At 40.8% G+C, this 27,327-nt stretch overlaps 2 protein-coding genes and 1 long non-coding RNA gene across 4 annotated transcripts; 2 read left to right on the forward strand and 1 right to left on the reverse strand.

The window, feature by feature from the left end:
- Window positions 1–4,725: 4,725 nt before the first annotated feature.
- On the reverse strand, window positions 4,726–18,038 carry rasal3 (RAS protein activator like 3). Of its 2 annotated transcripts, XM_031754187.2 has the most exons (19): window positions 17,166–18,038; window positions 14,970–15,112; window positions 14,794–14,872; window positions 13,445–13,509; window positions 13,253–13,338; window positions 12,585–12,714; window positions 12,397–12,495; window positions 11,640–12,314; window positions 11,371–11,515; window positions 11,142–11,286; window positions 10,820–11,056; window positions 10,422–10,623; window positions 9,663–9,754; window positions 9,473–9,589; window positions 8,859–9,024; window positions 7,820–7,951; window positions 7,540–7,730; window positions 6,678–6,762; window positions 4,726–5,073 (listed from the first exon to the last, which is right to left on the reverse strand). In XM_031754187.2, exons 1-19 carry the CDS (start codon window positions 17,773–17,775, stop codon window positions 4,966–4,968), a joined length of 3,507 nt encoding a protein of 1,168 aa, XP_031610047.1. In that variant the 5' UTR covers window positions 17,776–18,038; the 3' UTR covers window positions 4,726–4,965. The 2 variants fall into 2 exon arrangements, with proteins under 2 accessions (XP_031610047.1, XP_031610048.1); XM_031754188.2 differs by lacking the exons at window positions 14,794–14,872; window positions 14,970–15,112; window positions 17,166–18,038 and adding an exon at window positions 14,278–14,750.
- Window positions 18,039–22,439: 4,401 nt separating this feature from the next.
- On the forward strand, window positions 22,440–24,294 carry LOC116331499. The gene is made up of 4 exons (XM_039613521.1): window positions 22,440–22,588; window positions 22,979–23,088; window positions 23,210–23,607; window positions 23,882–24,294. The coding sequence occupies exons 1-4, from the start codon at window positions 22,520–22,522 to the stop codon at window positions 24,292–24,294; spliced, it is 990 nt and encodes a 329-aa protein (XP_039469455.1). The 5' UTR covers window positions 22,440–22,519.
- A 1,470-nt stretch (window positions 24,295–25,764) lies between these two features.
- LOC120440765 lies at window positions 25,765–27,130 on the forward strand. The gene is made up of 2 exons (XR_005613496.1): window positions 25,765–26,827; window positions 26,944–27,130. It is a non-coding gene; the product is annotated as an uncharacterized LOC120440765 (long non-coding RNA).
- The last annotated feature ends 197 nt before the right edge of the window (window positions 27,131–27,327 follow it).

The raw sequence follows: 27,327 nt of genomic DNA on the forward strand, positions 1-27,327 counted from the left end.
GTGCAGGTTACACCCTGCACCTTCCTTACATTCCTGAGCAATAAATCACGTGCAGATCACCACGGAAACTAACAAAAACAGTCAAACTGATGCATCTAGACCACAGACAGAGCATCCAAAGACACCAATAACAAACATAATCTCTCTTACCTGAAACCAAACAGGTAAGAGAGATGTGTGTGAACCTTGTATGTGAAAAAAAAAAATGCTTTGCTGAAGTCCACCACAGGGATTTTTCAGCCTCTGTTGAGCACCGTACTCTTAAAGAACAAGTTTGGAACACACACCTGAGGGAAGCGCGTGACAGGTCACACGCAAAGAGGGAGAATGACAAAAGAACGAAAGAAGGAAACCTTCTCGCTGTTTTTGTGTACAGTCATCATTGTTTAGACTTTTAGTAGCATTCGCTGTGTCAACACCATCAGTGATCCGGTTTATCCACAAAGTCATTTTGTGCAAAAATGGATTCAGTTTTTACCTCAAACTAAGTTAATTGAATAACTGCTACACTTGCGGTGCTTTTAGAATAGAATAAACCTTTATTATCCCACGGATGAGAAATTTCGGTGTTACAGAGCTCTTACAGCAAGGGAAAATAAAATATAAAAGAAAGACACAAGGTAGTCCTATAAACATAAGCAGCCGAAGTTCAGGTAACAATGTACAGAATATGTATAAAATAGAATTTGTGTGGTTTATTTATTATGGCTGTTTAAAGAAATCGTTCTGATTTGACTCATCTGACAACAGAAGTCATCTAACAAGGATGCCTACTGAGTGAGGTGTTCCGGGCATCAGGGCTGGACTGAGACAAAAAGAAAATCGGCCCTGGCATTTTTGGTCGAGGCGGCCAAATAACTGGTATTGAAAGAGGTTTAAATCAGGTTGGTACAGTTTTTGTTGGGTTAGTCATGCAACAAGCTGATGCAGCAGCAGTCCTTAATTTTACACATCTGCTGCATTTATTTTTGGTTTCTTTATATTGTTTTCTCTCAGACTTCAACTCCACCTTTTGGCCACTTTCATGCTTAACATTTTTTACACGGTGCACTAGCGAACAGCGAAGGGAGGGGAGGGGCCAGTCGCTTTTAAGAGATATGATTGGGCAATCTAGTGTCAGTAATGAAAACGAAAGAATGGGGTACTATCTGCGTGTACGGTGCGCAGAGGCACTTCAGGACAGTCCATCGGCCACAAAGTGCGTCGACCACCCGAAAATGGCCGGTATACCAGATTACCAGTCCAGCCCTGTCGGGTAGCAGGGGCGTCTCCAGAATTTTTTCCATAGGGGTGGCCATATGGGGCCCACTAAAAATATTGGGGTGGCACACCAAAAACCAGTTTCCAGTTTTATTATACTGTATGCTTGAAAAATATGTCAAAAAATAGAAAAAGAAAGGAATTTTAAGCATAGTTAATTTTCTGCTATAAAAGTTGATATTGAGGAGGTATGTAAAGACGACACGAGAGATCCCAATATTTTACTCCAACTTTAATCACGGCTTCACACAACTGAACATTCAAAGCACCAAAACCTCACCTTCTCGCTTCCCCTAACACTGGGTGTGAGTGGAGCCACCTGGGCCAGCAATGCGCCATATAGCAGCTGCAGCAGGTGTGCCACTCTGGGGAGAAAATGGTTGTAAAGATTCTCCATCCCCAAAAAGTCCTGCAGTGCTTTAATAGATGTCGGAAGTGGAAAGTCTTAAACAGCCCAGACTTTCTCTGGCAGTGGAACCGCACCCTCAGCGGAAATACAGTGCCCCAGGAAGTCTAGAGCCGGCAACCCAAACTGGCATTTAGACGGATTAATGATTAGGCCACATGCCGCCAAGCGCTGAAAAACCCGACGCAGATGGGACATGTGCTGTCTCTTCTAACTGCTGGCCACCAGGATATTATCTAGATATACAAAAAGGAAAGACAGCCTGCGCAAGATCGAGTCCATCAAACGCTGGAAAGTTTGGACGGCACCTTTCAGGCTGAAAGGCATGCACAAAAACTCAAAAAGGCCAAACACAGTAACTACGGCGGTTTTGGGGACATCCTCAGCGAGCATGGGAACCTGGTGATACCCACGTACTAAACCAATCTTAGAAAAAAATAGAGGTCCCGTCAAGATGGGCGGAAAAATCCTGGATGTGGGGAATGGGATAGCGATTGTTTTCTGTGACATTATTAATACGGCGAAAATCCTCACAAGCCGCCACCGACCGCCAGATTTGGCCACCATGTGTAACGGGGAAGCCCAGGCACTGCACAATGCCCAGGCGGTCCATAGTCACAAGTGGTAATCCTTTGCGGCCAGCAGCAGGGAGTTGGCAAGGCCAGGTCGCACTGGAGCTGTCAGCTGTCAGAAGAAGAGGTGGGTGAAGAGGAATCCTCCGTAATTTGCTCCTAGCAAGGACAGCATGCTCTCCATGAGCTCAAGAGCGGTACCATCACCCAGGCGCGCGCGAGAGACGAGTTTCTCTTCACTGGAGAGGGAGCAGTGCTGCAGAACCAGCGCCGCAGAAGCAGTGGTGTGGATTTCCCTTGGGCGGGGGCAATCCTGTAGTAGGGTCATCACACGCTGGGTGGACAGCGGATTCAGCAGTGCCATCACATGATGGTATTTCGGGTCATTAGAATGAAATGCCATGAAGAGCAAACTGAACTTCGATGTGCACGAACCATGAAGGGGGGTTGTGAAGCCAAAAATCCGGCACCTTAACCACCACAGCAAACGCAGCTGTAGGCGGAGGTGGACGTCCCGCAGCCAACGATGCTTCCAGGCTGGAGGTGGCTTCTTCTTCGGATCTTAGCATGTTCCCCTCAGAGGTCACCAATGTGGAGGTATGTAAACACAACACGAGAGATCCGAATATTTTACTCCAACTTTAATCACAGCTTCACACAACTTCACACAAAGCCCCCAAACCTCGCCCTCTCACTTCCCCTAACACTGGGTGTGAGTGGAGCCACCTGGTGGTGGTCCACCAGGTAATCACTGAAAATAGGCACATATGAAAACCAAATAAGATTTTTAAACCAAATATAATCTGTTTTAAGCAGGAATAAACAACAAATGTGGCGGCACCCCTAATTATCAGAATCAGTGTTCCGTTAACAGACGGCAGCATTAATGGTATTAGTTTGAAAAGCTACTTTACACAGTTAATAAATTCCATTTAGTTCAAAATACCATCATATTATAAATGGAAATATGGACTTATAAATGGTTTGAAAGAAGGACTAAAGGTTTTTTTTTAACCTCCACTTGTGACAAAGTGGTAGAACTTATTTACCTCTTGTTCCTTAAACATATTAATTATTTATCCCATGTTATTTTACAGTTGGCCATAATGCTTTAGTTTCGATATTGCTGGTGTAACTTTGCTCTACATACTATCCCGGGTTTGTTTGTGGTAGCATTATGTTACCATTTACATCCACGCATATTCTTTTAAAGCAAATACTACTTAATCATCAGGTGATTTGAACTTTCTTCTGTTGACAGGAAAATTTCTGGTAAATTATGTTTGCTTGTGTTGCTTTGGTTATACTTACCTTTGTTTGTCCCTTTGTTCTGGTAATATATCCAAAACAGGTGTGTGGGAGGGGCCGACCCAGCACTTCCTGTTTATATAGGGTCATGAGGTCACTGATCGATTCACTGGGTACAACCAAATGAAGGGTTTTTCCTTTTGATAGTATTGTTTATTTTCTTTAAAGTAACCTTTTGAGTTGTACTGTATCACATGCGATATGGCAGCCTCGCTTCTGTCAGTCTGCCCCAGGGCAGCTGTGGCTACAACTGTAGCTTGCCTCCACCAGTGTGTGAAGTGAGAGTGAATGAATAGTGGAATTGTAAAGCGCTACGAGGGTCTCGAAAAGCGCTATATAAATGCAATCCATTATTATTATTATTATTACTTTTCAAATCATTTAGCTGTGTAAATAAGTCTGTCAATTGGATGAATAATTTTATTCCTGTTTCTTTGTTTCGATTGTCTTGTTTGGTCTAACCTATTTCTTAATGGTAGAGAATAATGAAATTGAGATGTTTGTAAAATTCTGTATAAAACAAGTGAGATTTTGGGTTGTTTTAAAATGGTAGAATGGAGATGCAAGGAAATAAAGTACACTTAAAAGAAATTTGACCTGTCTGCTGATGCTGTCTACTTATCACATTCCTTGCCACTTGCTCTACACTACCACCCACTACTAAATTCAATATGTATACTGTAGTTTTTACCAGGCTATATTTTGTCATTGTTATCTGACCATACGATTTAGTTATAGGACAGCAAAGTTTACTAATGCAGCTTTCTGGAGGCAGGACGTCCTTGCACATTAAAATCTTTACAAACCAATTTTAAAGTGTTTTTCTAAATTTTTCTTATTTAATTTTTATTTTCTGTTAGAATTGTATTAGTTTTCTGTTTGGTTTTTTGGCCTGCTTTGTGGTGGATTTTTCCACACAGTTTTAATACACCGAGATGGTGACAGAGAAAACACTCTGAAGCTTGACAGTTTCACTAGCCAATGGGTAACATCATAGTGGCTCTGCTTTTTTTATACAGTCTATGACTACAGGCAAGAAAAACTATAGATTTTGGGGTTACCTGTCCCTAAAAATTCATAATCATAATCAACTTGCAGTGATTATTCTTGATTAAAATAGACACAAAATAGACCACGTACCGTGACAAATGCAAAATAGACTCCTTAAATAGAAAAACATTAGGCAGCAGCTTTTTTTATTTAAAAAAAAAGGTTTACAAGCAGAGATACAGTGAAAAAGGAAATGCAAACAAATCCTACAGCCTTCATGTTCACCTCAGCTGGAGTTCATTATGGATATCTTTATAAAATAAACTTATATCTAACCAGGAATTCATGATTGTGGCATCAGGCTGTGTGTGTGTGTGTGTGTATAAAAACTGTGAAGCCCAAAGCGTAACCCTTTTTCTCTGTCAGGGTTCAGGTGGTGTTGAGTGGTTTTTCAGGATGCTGCGTGTTGTTTTGGCTGCTCTTGTACGCCTCGCTGAGCTGTTGAAGGTCCCTTAGCAAACCCGCAAACTGCTCCTCCTGTGTGAGGACATTAAAAACAGCTGTTAATATGCTGAAATCAACCACTGTCGCTAAACTCTAACCCAGTACCTTAAAGGGAACATATTTGGTTAAGAAATACAAATTAGCTTGTTTAAAGGGCATCAAATGCACGTAAACCACTCTCAGATCATTTCTTATAAAACTTAATCAGCATAGTTGCATTTAACTGCTTTTAAATATTGCGTTTTTATGGGTCTACAGCATATGAAACTGTAATCTTTTAGCCTACTGATAACAATAGTGTTTGAAATATGCAGAGGATGTTTGTCTATCAGCTGTGATCCGGGCTTTTTCCTGCATGAGGTTTTGGCATTCCCCTAAAGGAAAGTCACCGGCATTGTATTAAATATTTTGAGGGTTTAATTTAATCAGGCATAAAATATACGGTTGTTTATGAAATGATCACAGATATCAGGGAAGTCAATGACTGCTGAGAATAAGGTAACACAGGCTGCTTCTACTATTTGAGGCAGACTGTGTTTGCCTGCATAGTAAACATAACCTGCACTCTCTGTTATTAAATAGCAGATTCCATTACAGTTTTTAAGAGATTAATGAATATATTTCTGCCTTTTAGTTTGCTAAGTTTTAATTTAAGGACCTCTGTGGCTGGACTGAGATGCTCTGAGCCAGTTCTGGCTGTCTTCACTCCTCCACTGATAGATGCAAGAGAAATCCTGATAAAGTAATAGACCTTACAGATCACAGCTGATGGCTCAAGATTGAATTTTAACATCAAAATGATGTAATGGGCTTGCAAAGAGAGGTGACCACCTCTACTGGTACTGGTTTATAAATATCTTGCAGTTATATTGCTCATAAATTAAATTAAATTGCACATAAAGCTTAATAAAGTATTTGTAGGCTAATTTCCAAACCCTGGGGTAGCTGCACACGTCAGAATAGTCTAACTAGGTCAGAACAGAACAGAAAATAAAACCACCAAATTTATATCAATATAAAAAAAATACTAAATGTTAATACTTAATAATTTAAGTGAACTGCTTTATGTTAGCGTTCTCTCTATGGACACAAATTGTTCTACCAGAAAGTTTTTGATTTCTGAAACTTTTAAAAATCAGTGGTGCCATTTCTCTCAAATTTCAAATAATTTAGCACCATCTGCACCATCTGTCTAATGTGTCTAATCTACGTCAGTATGTCTCTCTGTGGGGTAAAAATGCCAGGCCTTGGTCTGAAAGGTTAAATCTAGCCTGTATATAGAAATAAAGTGCACACTCAGACTATTTTGGTTCTTTTTTTCTATCTCACCTTAAAATGTGAAAATCTTTTACGTCCCACTGGAACCTTAAACCTCATCTCTGATAAACTCATCAGGCTAAGAATAAGGACTTCCTTCATGGTGACTGACAAAATACTGGATACTTTCTGGATCAAATGAAGGCAGAAACGAGGAATAACAAATGCAGGTGACCTGCAGTACCATCACAGCCCACCAGGGAGCACCAGCGCACACTGCTCTGTGGAGTTCAGGAAAATAAAATGTGGATCCTGAAGTGAACTATATAAAAGCACTCCTCTTTGACAGTGGACTTCATCTTCATCTTCATCTCACTTACCAGCACATTCACTCTCTCGGCTGCTGCAATGGCAACACTCAGCTTCCTCTCATCTTCCTCCCTTTCCTCTTCAATCACACCCAGCCTGCAACACACAAAGATAAGAAGACATGCTGTTAAGTGAGAAACACTGAGTTTGCAGATTGAACAGGATAAAGCGCAAACAAAAAGCATGCTTTATAAACAGATTATATGAGGTGTGATCAAAACCTTCTGAGAACTGGTTGATAAAAAACTCAAATCTAAAAACTCTTTCCTGATTTCAATTTGGCTCATCTTCTGCGTGTGGTCACCTCGGATCTTGACCTTTCTAGAGAGCAAACATTTTTTAAAACTGACATGAATTAAATGTGGAGAATAATCAATGCTGATGAAAGCTGGGCGTCCAGTTGTAACTGAGCAGTTTTAGCTGTCCACAGTTTACGAGCTCAGATGAAGTGTGCTTTTAAATGTGTGTGCTCAACACTGATCGGTTTGTTGTGGGATCAAATTTTAGGTTGCTGTAGAATTTAGCTGCAGATGATGCCTTGGTGCCATTGATCTGGAGCAGTTGTAGTGGTACATGAGCATGATTTACAGGTGTGCAGCTTTTTGTGTAGTGTGAGAAAGAGGAATCAGAGGTCAGAAGATTTTGACACATGGGGGGAGATCCCACTGCACGAGTGCAAGCTGATCGAACATGACTTTCACTGAGAGATCTAAAATAGTAGGTGCTCTCAACACAGTCCAGAGATGCACGACCTTCTGGTTTTAAGCATGAGATCCTCCAAATTTAAAATGGATAAAGATTTTTTCAATTTCTTTAGTCACAGCTTGTGTTTACTTTCAAATGGAACACTCACACATTAATGCACAGACTAACCTGAAGGTGGCGCTGGCAAGCTGCTCCTCACGCATAGCCAGCACATTCCTGAGCTCGTTGACCTCTTCCTGCAGTATTGCATTCTGGTCCTGACTTTGGATGATGAAGTCCTCCAGGCGCTTAGCCATGTCCAGCTCGCGCTCCGTCACCTGCTCTATGCCCAGACGAAGCTCTGACAGCTCCTGAGCATGCTGTAATTACACGTGGACATCATATAAACTGTAGCATTGGAAGCATGCACTTTACACTGTCACTGTAATATGTAGGAGGCTTGACATACCTTATCCAGTAAGCTGAATTGCTCATTCTCAGTCTTGATCTCGCTCGGCTGTCGGGTGTGGCTGCCTGGTGGGTTGGGGTCCCCGGGTTTAATCCAGGGAACCGGTGCAGGTGCACGCTTGACAGAGACGCTCTGGGAAAACATCAGCAGAAATTCCCTGCGTTATTCCTCTCAGTGAAACTTGGAAACAATATGTGTGCGCTTGCAGGAGCGTGACTGAAAGGTGCTACTTAAACTGTGTTTATGTATGCTGTTGTGATATTCCTAGACATAAAAATGTTTCCTATGATGATTTTTTTTATCCACTACTCATAAAACTTGGAACTGGCCATTAAGTGTGGCAAGGATAAGTGTTTGTCCACTTCCAATCAATGCAATGTAATGTTCTGCAATAATGTACGGCTCTCAGGAATTCTATTAATCTGAATATTTTGAGTGCTTCTGCATAAAATATTTAAATATTACACATCTAGAAACAATCTGATCCAGATTTAACTTGAACAAAAGAAAGGAAGTAACAACGGATGAAAAACCAGCCTGACTGTGATAACAAAATCGTACTTTGTTGTTGATTAGAATATTACAGAGTCACAAATTTATCTGTATTTTGCTGTTACACTGACATTTGCACACTGTAGGATATAAACTGACTCAGATTTAACTTTATTAATTTTTTTCTACTTTTATTACAATAAAGTAAAGTTGTTTTGCAAGACTTAAGAAGATACATGTAATGCTTTGTAATTTGTGTCTTTAAACACTTAATGTTGTAATTATATTACAACATTTCTTTCACAGACAAAAGATACAGTAGAGATATGATAAAGAAAAACAGATTCATAGTATTTCTGTATAAAATCTAATGAGGTCATGCTTGGTCATTAAAAGTGGCCAAGGTTGTTTATTGTTTAAAGGATTTTGAGTATGAACTATAGCCTCCTGTATGAAAAGCTGAAGTCCTTTTTACATAAACACGAGAACATGAGCTGCACAGCTCAGTTGCTATTATAGGCAGTTCACAGTTCCTGTTTATACTCACAGTATTTGGTGGTGAGATAAGTGGTTGGTTGGGCTCCGCCTCCTGTTCATGGTCAGACGTTGGCAGAGCCTCGGAGCTCGTCTGCCTCTTCATCTCACGTTTTACTTGTGCCGGACGTCTGTGTGGGGCACTCTGAGTTCTGGCGATCGGTTTCCTCCTTTGACTCCTGATATCCACGGTGAATAAACGGATCAGTGTTAATTATTTAAATGCCACTGAACACATTACCCCATGTTTAAAATGTACAGATAAAAGATCCTAAATTGAATAAAAAAAACAAATGTATCTGAGGAAAACTTCATTTCTAATTGAATAGCTTCAGAAAGTCCTTCCTCCACACTGACATTGGGAGGAGCTGTGTCCGACCTCCACTGTGCCCCTTTGAAACTGACAACCCAACCTTTACACCAGAATTATACAGTAATTAGCTAGTGTTGAAATGTGGTCAGTCTCTGAACCTCTTCTTGTTGACACAAAGTTTTGGGGATCTTATAACAGCTTCCGACATCACATCTTGTGCTGTGCTTTAAATTGTGTCAATATATAATCATTCATCATCAATACAGAAAAAATGGGAGCTGTCACAGTTTGCCTTAGACATACAGACATCATACCTGTTGTCACGTGTGCTCTTGGATTCCTGAGGAATATGCTGGAGAGACGACTGGAGAGGGCTGTACTTGCTCAAGTCCTTAGGAGGAATATACGCTGGCTTGATGTGTCCTGTTTGGCTGCAGGAATAGCACTGTTTTAGTAACACGCAGCAGAACTAATATAATGGACAAATCACGCAAATCAACATACCTGTTAATATCTATCCGAGGTGCTTCAGGGCCTAGTGACTCTGTTATTTGGTTCAGAATTGAAGGCAGAGGGTGCAGCTTGTCAACTGTTTCCTGAGGGAGAAACAAGTAACATGTTAACATTCATTTATACACAAAGCATGAAATAAGTATGTTTATATAGTGAACGGATGCATAATTGCTTCTGGTAAACTTGAGAGAAAAACTACATCTATGACCAAACATCACAGCAATGCATATCACACATACCACATTTTTTCTACAAGGCCTTTAACTTCTTTAAGATTATTTCCTTCTGTATCTGTAGTTCACTATTAATAGTTTTACTTAGGTCACCTGACAGTCACTGCCTTTTTTTTGTACTCTTACTAAATTCAGGATTTAAAAAAGAGGGGTCAGAAACATAAAAATAATATCTTCTAATAATATCCTTCTATTTATGTAATTCTTGTGACTTCATCTGCAGTATCCCCATAGTCCACTTGGGGGCCACAGGAAACGCTTTTGGAAACAGTCCTGTACAGCCTCCATCTTGTCATCACAGTCTTAGAGGTGAGAATTAGTGCATTTCACCATGTATAACTGATAATTGGAACTGAAGTTATCTTCATATAAATTCTATAATTATAAGTATCCCCCCGATAGCTGCTTATAAATTGTCTTCCACTGTGGTTAAGCTAGCTAGTGGAGCCATGCAATGCAAGAGTTACACAAACCTTTAAAACTAACTACCAAACTGGACTCATGTTTGCCTGCCTACCTGGTCCTTCTGGTAGATGATGTCCACCAGCAGTCCATGGAGCACAGCCAAACGCAGAGGCAAATCCACATAGCCATCAAAGGATGTCATTGCAATCTCAGTGTCTCCACTCGACACTGTTTGTAGGAAGCCTCTCATTCCATCCCAGTGCTGCTCCAGGAATTCATTCATGAAGAGCATGTACTCCTCCTTTTCCCCGAACCTAAGTAAGAACAACAAATTTAATTTACTTTAGGTATTTATTTTAGGCCCTTTATTGTCATTGTACATGTGGAACAAAAAAATATCTTTATGCATATTCCCAGATTATGTCTTTCAGTATGCCAAAACAAACAAACAAACAAACAGTAAACAATCTGCTCAGGAACAAATGCACAAATGCGACATAACCCACTCACAAGGTGAAGTTGGCCAGATTCTGGATGACTTTGGCTGTCAACGTAAGGGTGCGCAGGGTGTTTGGCTCCGGGTACGGTTGCGTCAGACCAAAAAGGGAAGGACTGAGGATAGCAGGACACAAGAAACGAAGGAAGAGGGAAGCAGAGATAAGCCGATGGCCAATCTCCGGTTTGCCCTGGTCTTCACACACCTCCACCCAGCTGGAGAAGATCCTGTTTAACTCTTCAGGAAAAGGCCTAGAGGAAAGAAGCATGTCAAGTATGAGATCTCTGAATGTGAGAGATGCCCAATTGTATTGTATGTTAAGCTGATTTCTCTCACCCATGGAGCTCAATGATCTTCTGCACCACCTCCTCACAGGTTTCCCTCAAGTGCTTCTGGTTGCTTGACAGTTCAGCCGCAGGACATTTACGAGGGTCAACTTCACAGTTCTCAGTCGATGCATATAGACGGTTGATAAATTCCCCTGCATTGAAAAGAAAGGATAGAGTTCAGGAAACCCCAATACAGTCAAATATAAGCAGCCACCTATACGACTGATCTGCCATACCTAGTGTGTCAATTAGGTACTTCTGACCAACTAACTTCATATATTCATCTATAGCTTTAGTGGCCAGTGTGTTCTCTCTGAAGATCATTGCTTCTTTTTCTCCAAGACGCTCCACCTCATCGTTGCCCAAATCAATGAGGAATTCCTAAGGAATACAAACATACTTCTGATTATGCTTTCTGTTGTATTTTTAATACATATTGTGAAAAAAATAATGTTTGATTCGTAAATTGCATTAAAATTTTTAAAAATTTATGCTCATTCTCCACCTTGGCTTTGCCGATGCTCTGGAGTACGTGGACCAGAGCTCCTGCCAACTCTTCTTTCTCCTTCACATTCAGAAGTGGCTCCAAGTTTCTGCACATTTCTACATAATCCACAGTCACATACTCGGCAAACTCTTTGTATTTCTCCATCGGCAGAACTTGCAAGTTCTGGAAACGGGCCTTGATGCGGAGTGAAGCCTGCGGACCCAGAGGTTCTTTGTTCCCTGCTGAACCTGACACCTTGTATGGAGTGATGGGGTACCACTTCTCCTGATAGGTCCTCCCTCGAATGTCAGCTAGAGGTATGGTCACGCTTCCCAGAGGGTGTAGGCTGGAGTCATCTCGGGAATGACGCTTTTTCTTGGGGTCTTCTTCCCGGAAGAGGTGCAGGCTGATTTGGGAGATACAAGGCAGGTTGTCGAGCTCAAAGAATTCACCCCAGAAGAGTTGGCACCCTCCAGTCGCACCTCCACTGGCCCCCAGGCCTCCCGAAGACCCAGCGGAGCCATCTCCTGCCAGGCTGGAACGGTTCGGCAGCTTGCCAACAGCTCTGCTGGTGGTGCGGGCGAATAAGGTCCCATCCAGGTGTACCTCACAGTAATAACGCTTTTTGGGTGGCAGATCCTTAGCTTCATTGACCCACAGACACAGAGAGTTCTCTGTGCGCTCGATGTTGTCCTGTGAAAACATTGAATGTTTTTATTAGCACAATACAATTTGAATATTGCATGACCGGTGGGACCGGTGTCTGAAAACTCACCTTGTTGGGCTGGGCAGCTCGTCTCAGATCTTCAATCCAGCGGTCACGTTCAGCAGCCGACGAGCAGCCGAAGCAGTGGGTGTTCTCAGAGTTTATCACCTATAGCAGATTGAAACTAACAGTTAATGGTACTGGAATACTTTGTGGTACTCCTTAATGAATCTATAGGAGTGCCCTTTAAAGTCTACCTCAAAGCAGTACTTCTCCCCCAGAATGGAGCTGTGGACGGGTCTGATGACGGTGCTGGTGTCTGCACTCAGATCTAGTGTCCCCACTGGACTGACTGGAATTGACACAGACTCTCGGGATTCATAGAGCCTTAAAATTAAACACAGTGGAAGAATTCAGTCAAAAAAAGGAGATGGAGCTTTGTCAAAGGTACTCACAATGTACACTTTCATTACCTGCAGGTTGTTTTACCATCGAGACATTAGATTAACACTGTGGTTGTTTTTAAAAAGAACATCTTGCAAAGTCTTATTTTCCCAAAATTTTTAGCCCACATGTTTTAATTACTCTTTAGTGAGGTTTTATGTGTGTGTAGGTTCTCCCTCAACCAGGTCATCCATGGTTGACAACCAGGTCATGCGGAACTTGTTTAAGTTTCTGAAACTTAAAGAAGTCCAGTCGCTTTCTTTGCAAGCTTCTTAGACCTTTAGTGAGGTTTACTATGAAACTGATCGCTTAGAGTCTATTGTTGAAGAAGTGATTAAGAAGATGATAGATGGATTATAAGCAGGGTTTTTTCAAGATAAGAGTTTGGCATTAAATTATGAAAGACAACGAGAGAAGTTACTTTAGTCTACAGGTGGATATGGAGTACATCTGCTTTGAAAAACACAGCCATGCACTTTACCTGCGTCCTTTGTTAAGACCCTGTTGGTTTAGCTGGGTGTTGCTATTCCTCTTGGCTTTGTTCTCAAGACGTCGCTTGATCAGTCCCTGCGGGTGAAGAATGCAAACACAGTGCATTTGGGCAATTATGTGTTGTATCAACAGGAAAAGGAAAACTAGCGCAAAGATTGTCTCTGGCGCATACTGCACTCACCCTCACACCGCCATCTTGAGTCTTTGGTCGAGGACCAAGCTGGCCTCCGTGGTCTGGGCTGCATTCTAGGGATTGGGATGAAAATGAAATTCTCTGTCAGTGTTTTTCATTAGTGTTGGCAGGACAAGTTAGCTTAACTAAATGAAATTATAGGCAGTACTCATTCTTTCCTTTTAGAGTTTGTGGTCAGTACTTCTACATATTTCTTCCCTTTTATGAGTCAGTTGTTTACAGGCATCAAATCAAATGGTTGGCAAGCTAACTTTAGAGCAGATATTCTGTGCTGGTGAAGCAGGAATAGCACGAATATTAATACAATTAAAATGGGCTAAATTCCATTACGGTAAGTGACTTCCAGGTAATATGAGAGCACCTGAAAACGAAGCAGTAAAATCAGTGGTTATGCACACCATTTTATGAATAGTTTTCAAGCAAAATTCTGTTTTTTCACTCATCTAACACAAACAACTTCTACTGAAGACTCTCAAAAACATCAAGCAAAATATTTTAATATTTCCAGATGGCTTCAGATGAGGCAGTTCAGGATGTGGTTTATAGCTGTAATCTGATAGCTAGACCTATCTGAGTAAAGTCAACTAATTGCGCATTTATCACTAAATAACACGTAGTTTACTGTAGCTTTACAGAGAACAAACTCAAATGTTCCCATTTTGATTTTTCCTGTTTTGTGTGAACTTTTTAACCCTTCAGTCAGAAGACTGATATCTCCAACTAGAGATTATGATATCCTCTATTGCTTATCTATAGTCAGCGATATCAATGTGTTTCATTACAAGATTACACAGGTGTCCGATTTTCTTTTCTCTGCTTACCCAAATTCCCACCACAAACAATCCAGCGTTTAAATCCTATCATTTAGTCCAGAGGTTTGTGCAAAAGTCCTGTTACTTCCGTCTTGGTGTCTTTATCATTTCCTTTCTGTCGTCCTCAAAAGAGCTGATTGAGTCACCCAGCCAGTCGGTGCAGGATCGAACACCTCCACAGTGCAGTCTCTGAACCTCTTCTAAGCAAAATATCTAAACTGCATGGATGGAAGATACTGACTATATCATCTCGCTCTGTCTTTCTGCAAGTTTTCATTGGACTGCTAAAACACTGTCTTGATGCTATCTTCCCCAGAGGAAAAAAAACACAGAGGAAGCAGAGGAAGTGATCTTACAGACATTGCCACGAACAAACATTTAGCTATTTCCTCTGTGTCTTCTGCGGAAATAGTGCAATAGTCATCGCTGATGTCAGTAACAGTTAAGGTGGGGGTGTTTGATGATTTTTCTTCATTGCATTTTAATCTGCGCGTCATTTTGTTTGCTTTACGTGTGTATACGGACCTGTGTCAATGTCTACAAGGTTCTGCATGCTGAGGTTGGACAAGCAGCTGCTGACACGGTTTCGAGTCCACATTGTTGGCTAAGACGGACACACAAAAATGGGCATTTTCACTCTCCGTGGTTATGACAACATGATTTGAAATCAGTGTAAATAACATGCTGTTATCTGTGGGTACCTCTTCCTCTGGAGAAATGAGAATCTGCCCATCTTCCAGGCAACAGTTGCTGATGTCCCATAAGGGGACCTCCTGAGGCGGGACCCATTGCAGTCTTGAGAGTTCGGAGGCACCGGCTGGTGTCGGGACAACCTCATTCAAACCTGCAATTCAAGTAAACATTGCACAGACAAACACATTTTGATACTGATCAGTGATGTAAGGTCAGTATACGCGTGTAATCATATGCTAAATATGTGCTGATTTCTCTCACTTTGAAGAACTGACAGTAAATTGTTTATGATGGACAGATACTGCTTAACTGGAGGCGTATGCTGCCGGGCTGGTTCGTTTTAGATTTTTGGTAATGACACTTATCTCACACAGCGTTTGGCCACTCCCATTTGAGGTGTTGCCCTGGCTACTGACGCTATCGCTCTCTCTTTTTTATTACACGCCACGTAGGCCTGCGCACATCCTGTGGGCTGTCGTTAGGTTTTTTTGTGTCTTTTTTTTTTACTCGATGTCAACATCCATTGTGTCTTAATGTTTACATTAATATCAAGAGATATATGCTGTTCTTGAAACGCCAGCAGAAGATAAAGATAATATTGCATCACTAAAACATGCATAAAAGCCCAGGAGAGCAGAAGGTGGCAGGAAAGTAATGTTTTTTTGAAGGCAATTATATTTTCTTCTTGTTCTTTTTAATAATAAAATGTGGTATCTTCTCCATGCAGCCATGCCTCATTTGGCTCACACCTGCATGATCTGTCTGTGTGTGTTGCAGATGTTTCTCTCATTTCCTGTCAGCTGAGATGAAAGACGTCTAGAGAACTTCAGTATAGGTATAACTCTGTCCTGAGGTGGATTGAGGTTTCTGATGTCATTAGACAAATGTTCAGACATCATTTGTATTAGCTGTCTGAGGGCACTCCTTTTTAGTTTCTGCACAAGTAGGGGAATGCGTGCAAATCTGACTAGAGTTTATATTTTGTATCTTAACAGCAGGTAGGCTTCTGGTTGGATTTGCCTACCATTTTCGTATAAGGGACAGAGAAACTTCTGAGTCACAACAACACATTATGTTGCTGTACATTTTTTAGCCATCTATCTCTTAGTATGCATTTGTTTCTCAGCGCTGGGGAACTTGGTTAGTGAATCTAGTTAAGTGTGGGTGCTGGTTTGCAGTTCTTCAGTTACTTTGAATTTCTGGGTCATTTCTCTGCTGTTTTGGCGGTTTTGGTCTCACAATGATTCAAATCTGAAAGAGATGATGACGATTGTCTGGGTTCTGCTTTTTAGAAGGAGAGAGAAATCTGTTATCTACAAGGAGAGAGCCCTTAAACATAGACTTGATGGGCACAGGGCTTAGATTTTAAGCTTGTCCAATGACTCCACACTTGCCTCACAGATTTACTACTACTACCACTACTACTGCTGCTACTACTAATGTTTATAATCTCGGCCTATAATACTACTGTTTGTTTAGAAAATATTCCAACAGTTACAGACTTTCCTTTTGTCTTTGTACTGATAACTTTTTACTGTTTATTTGAGGATGTAAATGTTGCATCTGCAAATCTTCTAAAAGAGATTTCTTGAGGTTAGAGGACTTTAAATAGCCATCAATAGACATCAGATTTGTCACAATATCCGAGATCACGCTATCATTTAGCTTACTGGGTAATGGCCCAGAAACAACTCAATATCTTTACAATATTTTGTTTAATTTGTTTGCTGATGTTTAAGATAATTTTGGAAGTGTCAAAGTCATTCAGCGATGTTTGGCTGTATTTAACTCTTTCATCACTTTCATAACCTGTAACTCTTCTGAGATCCACTCTTTTACTTGTGGTTTATAAATGATTTATATTTATAATGTATTTTAAAATAATGTAAGCCTATTTAAATTCTCAGCTTCTCTCTTTATTTATTTCTACATGTGTTTAATACTGAGCCAGATGCTAAAATACTCTTAATAGTAACATTGCAGATGAAATTTCCAGATGCACTTTTGACAGAGGTCACACATACCACTCATACTGATGAGTGTTATTAAATGGTCCTACCTACTTAACAGGAAATCACAAATTGTGTGCAATAGATAGGGAATAGGAAACACTTTCTGATATTTCACATAATATTTGAATTGAGTAATGAACTTAATGCGCAGCGTTTTGTGTGTACGCTGTACTTTTATTGTAGTGGTATTACCTGCCAGGGATGGCGTGCTGTTGCGGGGCTGTAGCTTTGGCTTCTTGAGCTTCTGGGACACAGTCCGAAGATATTTTTTAAAAAGTGCCCCTCCGCCCCCTTTCTGTGAGGGGTCACTGGAGGCAGCCCCCGAGGCTTCTGTGCCAGCAGAAGTGGCTGCAGCGGAGGATGAAGCTGCGTGAGCCGAGTTGGCAGGGGAGAGGGCCGCAAACAGAGACCCAGGAGGCTCGGACAGGGCCCTCCTGAAGGGGTTCTTTCTTGTTCCTCCGGAGGCTTTTTCAGGCTTGGCTGCATCGCTGCTTTTCCCATTGGTCGAATTCTTTTCTCCGGGGTCCTCACTCAAGGCCTTACGCCAGTTTTGCATCTTGCTCCACTTGTTGCTAGAGGCCTTCTGAATTTTTTCCATCGTGGATGTGGAGGATGCTGGCGTTCCTTCTCCCTCTTCTTTCTGCTCATTGAGGGTTCCCTTGGAGCCAGTATGCCACTTGTATGTGTTGAGAGGGTCGCTGGTCTCAGATGTTTGTGGAGGCTCATTTTCCTTCTCAGGTGATCCCTGCTCCTTTGATGCTGGCTGAGCTGCAGGCTCTGGATCTTTCTCCTCAGTGCCCATTTCACACTTTTAGGCTGTAACTAAAGTTCTCTCTGTTTTCAAGGTTGCATCAAAAACCTTCACAGGAGAATTCACCTGTCTCCCTCCTAATTTACCGCCGCCTTGGAGATTGCTGCGTGTGCGAAAGGAAGACAACGTAGTCTGTATCTCCTCTAACTGTCTGTTTCTCATTTCCTGTCTTGCAAAAACGTTGATCAACAACATGCGACGTAGCTGCTCTGCCTGTGGTTGCTGTGCTGCAGCACTACTCCCATCTCTCTGGGCTGTTTGCTTCCTCATGAAATGACACAGAGAAGTTCAGTGTTTTCATTTAATACTTCCCGTCATCTGTTCTTCCTGTTCTGTCTAAAAAAATAAAACAAATCTGCATTCGATTTGTGTGAAACTCAAAGAAATGTCCACAGATGTTATAATAAAATGTGTGTTTTAGGTTGTCCACCTTGACCTCAAAAGAAGCCTGCTTGTCAGATTCAGTCTGTCACATTATGAGCAAGGGAAATGTGGTTTAGCATGTTACAATGTAATAGAAATCCATCGTGAGACAATATTAGGCAAGATGTATAATGTGAAGATATTTAATGAATGGATGAATCTAATAAATCACCAGTCCCTATACAGTTAATGAGATTCATTTTCTTGGTAACTTGAATGAAATAAACCACCAAGGACAACATCTTTCTTGTCAAATATACGTGAAAAATATTGTATAGAAGGCTCTGGACCCAGTCTTACTTTTTTAGTAAGACCACTAAATTGATATCTGTGAGAAATAAACATCAGTATCCATGTGGTATCAGCTACCTGAGAGTTTACAAGCTGTTGACAGTTAAGAGTCAGTTTCCTGTCAAAGCTACAGGAAACAGACTATGAAAACCACTTCCTGCTCTCATGCTGCTCTTTGCTCGTACACACCTGCAGGGTATTTCTGTGTGCCAGTGGGGTGAACTGCCAGCAATATAGTCAGATGTTGTCTCCCAAATGATGGATAGCAATGGTGGAGTACAGCAGGATTTTTAGATTTTTCATTGGGAACATTTCTCTAGTTCACTTCTCTAGTTCTTTAAGCTATTAAATAACACGTTAAACACAGTAACAGTGATACACTATCAGCATGCTTATATCTGTGTTTCTATAAAGAGCTGAGTGTGTGAAAACACCAAGTTACATTTTTTGTCTTGTTTAGTCCAGGCCCTCTGGTGGCCGGGGGCATTTGGTATCAAAAATATGCTGTGACTCTATGCTGTCAAATTTGAAACGTAATCAATGAAAACTGACTGTCTCAACATAAAACAAATAAATTAAAATTAAATTTAATTAATTAAAAGAAAAACTGTAACTGAAGTTTGACAGTGTTTATAATGCATGTGCTGTCTTTTAGAACTATAATCAACCTTTAACCTGACACTAGTTTAGATTAGAAGGGGTCCATTTAATTTTACATGACAGGATGTTTTATAATGTTATTTTGGAGCATTTTGTGGTAAATAAACTAAAACCATTTATGTATGAATGCACTTTATTTTATTTAACAGGCTAAAAGCTGAATATTTACATTATGTGATAAGAGGCACTAATCTCAGGTTTATCACTGTGCAGTTACAAGAACACTGATTTTGTTAACATTTGAACAACAAGGGCACTGATCTGGACTCAGTCACAACACAGAGTCCTAGTCAAGGTTGCTCTGTACACTTTAACACTGTTCTTGGCCACAAAAACCCTGCAAACCATGAATACTGATCACAACAGGATTTGAAGTTAAACATTAACAGTAAAATGAATCTTTGCTGGTTCAGAAGTATTCTTAAAGCACAACAAAAGAAGTATTTCACAAAGCAGCATGTATATACAGCTCCTCAAAATGTTGGCAAAAATGATGAATGCTGCAGGAAGTGCTTGTTCTGTTTACAATTCAAGCCAAAAACAGCTATAACATTTGAAAAATAATAAAGATAAAGGGGTAACGGTGTAAATACCCTACTGTATACTTAATTAAGTATAGAATAAGTCATTTATATTTAAAATTAATCTATTTTCACAAAATCGGAAAGTGTTTAGATTCATTTGTGGAGGTCACAGTGTTTGTCTTCATCTAGTGGTCGATTGATTTACTGCAGAACAGTTTAACCTTTTACCTTAACTAGAAAAATGTGGTATAGACAGTGGCGGTTTTTGATATGGGCGACATGGGCGGCTGGCCAGGGGGCCATCGTGCTGGGTGCGGCATTATGGGCATCGGCAAAAAAAAAAAAAGTTGCTCGCACCCATGCTGCCCGACATCATGCCAGCGCATTTTGGCGATTGCATGGGCACCGATCGGGCGGCGGGGGATTCTCTGGATGGCTGGAGCAGCATCTAATAACCAGCTCGCAAAATAAAAGTAAATAAAAACAAACCAACAAACTAGGGCTGTCAACTTTAAAGCCGTCATCACAATTAATGCTATGAAATTTTTTTAACTCAAAATCCCTCAAATGTCTTTGTCAACGCATTTCAGGCAGTTTGTCCATTACACATTAATGTTGACAGCCCGACAACAAGCACAAAAACTGAAGACATCATGATATAGACTTATAATTTGCACCGATGTGTTTTCTAAATTCTATTACACACATCATATACACACATCATTTATCATATACATATACCCAAAAAGTGAGCGCGAGGGCCCTCGGTGCGCCTGCTTGCTGCTGATGCTATGCTGAAGTCACACAACCTGTCGAAAGTGGAGGGGCGGGCTGCTTCCAAATAGTGCACATTTCTTTCATAATATTGTCCATCCAAGCCCATTATGTATTATTTTCCTGGGTTGTGTGAAAAAAAAACTTTATACAAGGTGTAGTTCTATTAGTCTATGTTGTGGGGTTGGGTGTTAATACTGGAGTGCAAAATTACTGATGGAAGATGAACAAGAAAAGGTCAAAGCCATCAGGAGAAAAGAAGAACGAGAAACGAACAAAAGATACAGGTAAGCAGATGTGTCTTTGGATAATGGCAGGTATTATGTATCCTGAAACAAGATAATGCATTAGCAGGGACTGGGAAAACTTCTGTTTACCTTTGTTAGCCACTTGGCTATGATAGTAAACAGTGGACAGACAGTAGACACTGATGTGTCTCATTGAATCTTTTGGACTGTGTTCAGCACAATATTAATTAGCCATTAATTGGAAGAGGTGTTGTCATGGTCTGTGTGCAGCCGGGCAGGAAACGGACCCAATACGCAGACTCACGGAGGCGGAAACTCAAAGAACCTCAGCTTTATTGCTGGCAAAAAGGAAAACAGAAACCAAACTGGAAAGCTGGAAAACAGAAGTTGAAACAGAACACACAGGCTATGAGGGACGAACACACGCAGACACTAAATACAGGTGGGGAACAGGCCAGAGAGCAAACACCTGGGAAACAGGCTGACACTACGATTACGATTAGCATAGAATAGAATAGAATAGAATAGAATAGAATAGAATAATCCTTTAATTGTCCCACAAGGGGAAATTTGGGTGTAACAGCAGCAAGAAAGACACATATACAAACAAACAGTACACAAGACACAGAACAGAAACATACACAGTTTTTACATATTTATATCAAGGACAATGGTTACCAAAAGTTGAGTACTGTACCGTTATTAAACTAAATAAAATTAAATACAGATAAGAGGCAAACTCAGGTTGTAGTGTGAATCGGTTGATAAAATAGTGCAAGTTACAGCACTGATGTAAACATCTATGTTTGTTGGGAGCAGTTTTGATTGTACAGTCTGACAGCTGCAGGGAGGAAGGACCAGCGGAAGCGCTCCTTCATGCATCGAGGATCAGCAGTCTGTCACTGAAGGGGCTCTGCAGTTCAGCAACATTTACATGCATGGGGTGGGAGACTCTGTCCATCAGAGATGTTATTTTGGCCAGAGTCCTTCTGTCTCCCACCACCTGCACTGGATCCAGGGTGCATCCCAGAACAGAGCTGGCCTTCCTGATGAGTTTACCCATCCTCTTCCTCTCAGCTGCTGATAAACTGCTGCTCCAACATACCACACTGTAAAAAAATGACAGATGCCACCACAGAGTCATACAAGGTCTTTAAAAGCGCTCACCGGACTCCAAACGACCTCGGCCGCCTCAGCAGTGTCCCCACCTCTTAATTAGAAGAGGTGGGGAGGAAGCAAAACAGAATACATTGACCTTTAAAGCAAAACAGGAAAAAGACTGGGCACAGAACTAAACCTCGAAACTAGGATACAAAACAACTCAGAACACTAGAAGTTATATACAAAGAAGAAATCATAGAATAACAACAATAATACAAAAAACACTGGGTCACTGACCCAGGACTGTGACACGTGTATTGTTGATTTCTCTGCTATTCTCAATGTATGATGAGATATAATGGCTGTTTGTTAGCCATTTGCATTCTCTCTCTCTCTTTCTCTCTCTCTCTCTCTCTCGCTCTCTCTCCCACTATATAAAAAATTTAAACTGGTTAAATTCAGTATGGTTCCAGTTTTCACAATAACATATGTTAATGTACAATCTTTTGGGGGGGGGGCTCACATTCGATGAGTGTGCGCAGCACGTGCACGTTCGCGCGCACTCATCGAATGTCAGCTTTGTGATGTCAGCTTTATGACGTAACTGACAGTTCAAACTGTAGACAGACTTTCGGCGTGAAGGAGCTTCATAATCAGATACTCGGAAATAATTTGAACAACGTGCAGTTTGAAATTGTGCTAAACGGTAAAGACATGACAGAATTTAATTCAGTGAACAGAGGGAAATCTGTGGAAAACGTTTCGTTGCTTCAACCGGATAAGGTAAAAAAAACCCCAAAACAAAGCAAAAGAAAAAAACAAGAACGAAAGAAAGAAAGAAGAACAATCTGCAGAGAAAATGATAATCACTATCTTTGGTGGTTTTGCCATTGTCCACTTAACTTTAGCATTTTTGTATAAATTACTTTTATTCCTGATAAAAAAAAACCTTCAGTACATTGCTATATAAAATAATGTGTGATGTCAAATTGTTAATATACTGTATATTGTTAGTGTGACATATCACACATATATTTTTGTGTTATCAGTTGTTGGATTTCATTAGTGAACTGTAGTGCAAAGCATTTAACAGTGACAGTTTTAAATCCCATTGCAGAACATTTTGTTATTGTGTCAAAGATTCCTAAAAACCTGACTGCCTTTTCTTTCTAGATGTTGGAGGAAATGGGAACACTGGATTGCAGGCATTTGAAACTGCCTCTTCTGACCCTGGAAAATCTTGGAAAAGTCATCACCCCCTATGTGAAAGATGTTTCACAGGAGTAAGTCACACATTTAAAGCCATCAAGCTTACAAGCAGCAAAAATGATCACTAATACACACATATACTCTGGTTAAAGGTTTGTTTTGCTCAACTGTTTATCTTTGTTTTTCATCTTTTAGTCAGTGGGCGTCTTTAGCCGATGGTGACCCTGGATCAAAAGTTGTCATTCTCTTGTCCAGCATGTGCCATGCGGTTATAGAAGAAATAAGCGCCTTGGTCCTGGAGGTTGTAGAACCTCAGGTTCTTGCCAAGGGGCACAATCATGCAAGTGGAGATAAGGTAAGTTTGCAGGATGGGTGCAGCTGCTGCAGAGTAACAGAAAATAATATTCAAGCCAGCTTCAGAAACACCCTTCATCACTGTTTTGGTGAAGCCCTATCCATGGCACAAGGTAAGTCCTACAACTCGGATATATTAGTAAAGCTGTTTTCAGCAGAAATTACTAAAAAGTCAACACGTCGCTGGCTCGTATCACAGGGCCAGCTCCCACCCCTAAAAACTCATGACTCAGTGACAGGTATGAGCATTATACAAATGGTGTATAATGTGACTGAGATTTTGAATGCATCTTGAATATCAGCCGAAAAAAATCACAGACAGGGCATCTGACAGCATGACATGCTCAGACTCTAATTGCAAGCAGATTTGCTGTCTAGATGTGGAGGAGGAGGAAGATGCAGAAATCCCACAAATAAGTGACTGTTCCTTAGAGAATTCACTGTGCATGGATAATCTGAGTCCTCCTCCAACTCCAGAGCTCCCTAAGTATTCAGAAACATTTGTCCCTTCAGCATTGATTTTAGCCTACCAGGAGAATTCTTCACCAAGTCTGGAGTCTCCTGACTGTCCAGTCAACATGACCTTTCTTACTGTGCTTCTTGCTAAGTTAGTCGACCATATTGCATCAAAAACCAGAACATCCATACTAAACGTGGACCTGGTTGCATTATTGGGTGGTGTAACAATGAGGGCTGAAAAAGAACTGGTTTCCATTCCCCCACCAAGTGTTGAAAACCTGCACATCTCCATCTATAAAAAGCTGTGCAAGGTGTTTGGATCCAAATACTTGTTGCAGGCTGCCATGGAATCTGGTGACGAAGCATTTGAGATTGCTGTTTCAGAGGTTTTTAGTGTCACAGCTCCAGAAATCTTTAGTAAGGTCAAAGAATTCTGGGACCATATGGAGAGTTGTCAAGGATGGTAAACTTTCTCCAGTGCGTGAGATTCCAACACCAGAGTCCCCACTGAAGAAAGTAATGAACCAAAAATACCCCTGCCTTCAAACACATCACCGGCCAGTACTCTCAAGAAGAGTACTGGCTGGTTTTCTCGTCTGTTCAACACGCTCAATAGAGCCCTGGACAGTGACAGTCACAGACTTGACTATACAGTGACAAACCCACCCATCTGGACAAACCCTGTTCTGTAATTTTTATCTTGAAAGCTGATCTGAGGCTCATTTCTCAAGATAAAAATAAATGCAATGTAGGGCTTGTTAAAATACCTTTAGAAAGTTAAGTTGACAAAGGAGATCTGGAATTTTAAAAGACCTACAAACAATCCTCTTTTCAAAAGTTGGGACATGTGCAACTATTTAAAAATAGTGCACAGATAATGATTATTGGACACATAAGCTGTAATGTTAAATGTAATACATTGGATAATTAAAAAATACTAATTTGCTTTCTTCAAAAACACAAGGTAAGACAAGAGTACACTAACCATCTGTCTGTCACTGGCCAGTTGTTCATATCTGACTGTGTCCATCCTAAATTAGCTCAGCTTGTTTAAACTAGTGTCCAGAATACTTTTGTCATCTGAATGAGTGTACCAACTTTTTGGAAAGAAGGTTCTCTTTTCCATCACCCCCAACCGGTCATGACAGATGGCCGCCTCCCTGAACCTGGTTCTGCCGAAGGTTTCTTCCTGTTAAAGGGAGTTTTTCCTTCCCACTGTCGCCACGTGCTTGTTCATAGGGGATCATCTGATTGTTGGAGGGTTTTTGTAGGGTCTTTGCCTATGGTGCTATATCTCTATAACATCGCACTGAATTCTAAGCACCATAGTGGTTCTGTGGGTGTTCACCAGAGGAAGGTTTTGGAGTATTTTGCTCCCTCAGCCGCTCTCTCTGGTGTTCACCCTGTGTTCCTGGCTTTCTCCAGATTCTCCTATTGGAAATTCCAAATTTAAAAACAAAAAACAACTGGAAAATAAAAGACAAAAACAACTGAAAAAAACGTGGATCTGTTGTTTTTTTTTCTCTGACTATTTTAAAGCTTTTAGGCTGCTGCATGTTTTAATTACTGTGAATAGGCTCTGATTTGAGTGGAGATGCAGTGTGCTCAGCGCCACTCAAACATGCTTGTAGACGTTTTTTTCACCATTTCACAATTATTCTGTTTGTTATTAATTAAAAAAGTAAATAATAAGCTAACAGTTATAGCAGTATTGTGCAGAAGTCTTCAACTACCCCAGTTTTTTTATAGAAACATAAACACACATACATAGTTACAATGCTATTATGTTGTGATACATTGTGAGACACCATTGTAATCTGACATTCCATCCTATACTATGACATTGTCTTTGGTGCTCAGCTGAACTGTCAGTGGTACATGATTGGGGAATTTATATAAAAATATTTATGTATAACTTGTAAAGGTTGGCACTCACAGTGGCCTAGGCATTGTTTAGGTAAAGTTTCATCAAGATTGGGTCGCTGGTCTTGGAGGAAATAGGGAACATACAAACATATCAGGCTAAAATATGTTTTGAGACTACAGACAGATTTTTTGGGTCGAGAATTGCTTTAAAAGGCTTTTTTAATAGTAAAAGACGACACGGTTTAGTCACACAGCTTTGTAATGATTCTAACTAAACACTAGATGGAGACAAACATTTGGATTCACACAAACTGAACTTCATGTCAGACACTGGTTTTATAAAAGTAAATGAAATTTAATACTACAAACCTTCACATTTATTTGTTAACTAAAACACGGTTTGATTAGAGTCTAAACAACTTTAAAGTTTTGCAGTGAGTTTTGGAAAAGAAGACAGCAAGGTGGCTAAGGCTGGGCAACCTTTAATCATTTACAGAATTTGACATTTTTCAACAATGTTTCTTAATATCAAAATGACAATCAGCCCATTATGAACAATATTTATGCCATTAAGATATAATGTACTTTATGTAACTGCCACTGAAGGCTGTCAAAGAGGAATACCTCAGGATCTTCCAAACTCCAGGGACCCGTGCCAAAGCTGTGATGAAGATGATGGTATGACAGGAGTTCAGACAGCAGTTCTGATAATAAGAATGTCTAATACACCTCTTCCTGCAGACAGTGTTCCCTCTAATTTTTCATGTGTCTGAGCAAACACACAAACTCCCTGAGCGGTCCCATGGACCTGTCATGGGCCTGGGTCTGGGGACTCAGGGCTCATGCATTATTCTTGGGTTTAGTGAATATTATAAGTTCGGTTTGACTCTGTGGATTGTTTATTGTTGTTTGTTGGTGTGATCTGCTCCTGGTCCCTTGTTTCCCTGTCTACGTGTTAGGGTGTGTGTGTTGCGGTGTGTGAGTTTTGCTGCCATACAAGGTCCTGGAGAGTCTTTGAGCCTTGAGCCAGCCACACCGGGTGTAATCAGCCATCTGTTGCCGATTGTCAAGGAAACACTACTCAAGACAGGATCGGAGCGGCAGCCAGCACGGGATTGTTAAACCAGGAACATTGTCAGTGCTCTTGCTCTGTTTACCGTGTTCTCTGAACTTTTCCTGTTGGAATGGTTAAAGTGTCTTTGTTGGCCGGTGGATGGGACGGTACTCACTGTGGACTCTCTCGTTTCCAGGTGGATTGTGGAAACGTGTGGCGGGAGCAGCACACTGTTGTACATAGGCACCGAGGAGGACTAAACACTTACCACGGATCATGGCGCGGGGATTGGGAACGAGCGCACAGAGAACCCACGCACTGTGGATTGTTGGCACTGTTTTATAGTTTCTTTTCATTGTAAATAAACGCACCATCTCCATTCAGAAAGTCCTGCATTTGGGTCCTACTTTCCCCACACTGTGACAGGACCACTGTGAGCAACATCAGACATGTGCACTGTGGTCACGCCAGCATCGCATCCATCCAAGTTACATGGTTTATTAAAAGATTCAAATTAAAGCATTTACATTTCTGTTAGAATGGTTTTAATTAAGTTATTTACCCCACTTACAATGAAAAT

The sequence above is a fragment of the Oreochromis aureus genome, linkage group 6 (genome assembly GCF_013358895.1).
Source record: "Oreochromis aureus strain Israel breed Guangdong linkage group 6, ZZ_aureus, whole genome shotgun sequence".
Lineage (NCBI taxonomy): Eukaryota > Metazoa > Chordata > Actinopteri > Cichliformes > Cichlidae > Oreochromis > Oreochromis aureus.

Coding starts and splice junctions, on each gene's coding strand:
- rasal3 (XM_031754187.2), bottom strand. CDS start 17,775: ATGGGCACTGAGGAGAAAGATCCAGAGCCTGCAGCTCAGCCAGCATCA. Junction 13,339..13,444: donor CTCAAGATGGCGGTGTGAGG/GTGAGTGCAGTA, acceptor CTTCACCCGCAG/GGACTGATCAAGCGACGTCT. Junction 9,025..9,472: donor AAGAGCACACGTGACAACAG/GTATGATGTCTG, acceptor CGTGGATATCAG/GAGTCAAAGGAGGAAACCGA.
- LOC116331499 (XM_039613521.1), top strand. CDS start 22,520: ATGACAGAATTTAATTCAGTGAACAGAGGGAAATCTGTGGAAAACGTT. Junction 22,589..22,978: donor CGTTGCTTCAACCGGATAAG/GTAAAAAAAACC, acceptor TTTTCTTTCTAG/ATGTTGGAGGAAATGGGAAC. Junction 23,089..23,209: donor GTGAAAGATGTTTCACAGGA/GTAAGTCACACA, acceptor TTCATCTTTTAG/TCAGTGGGCGTCTTTAGCCG.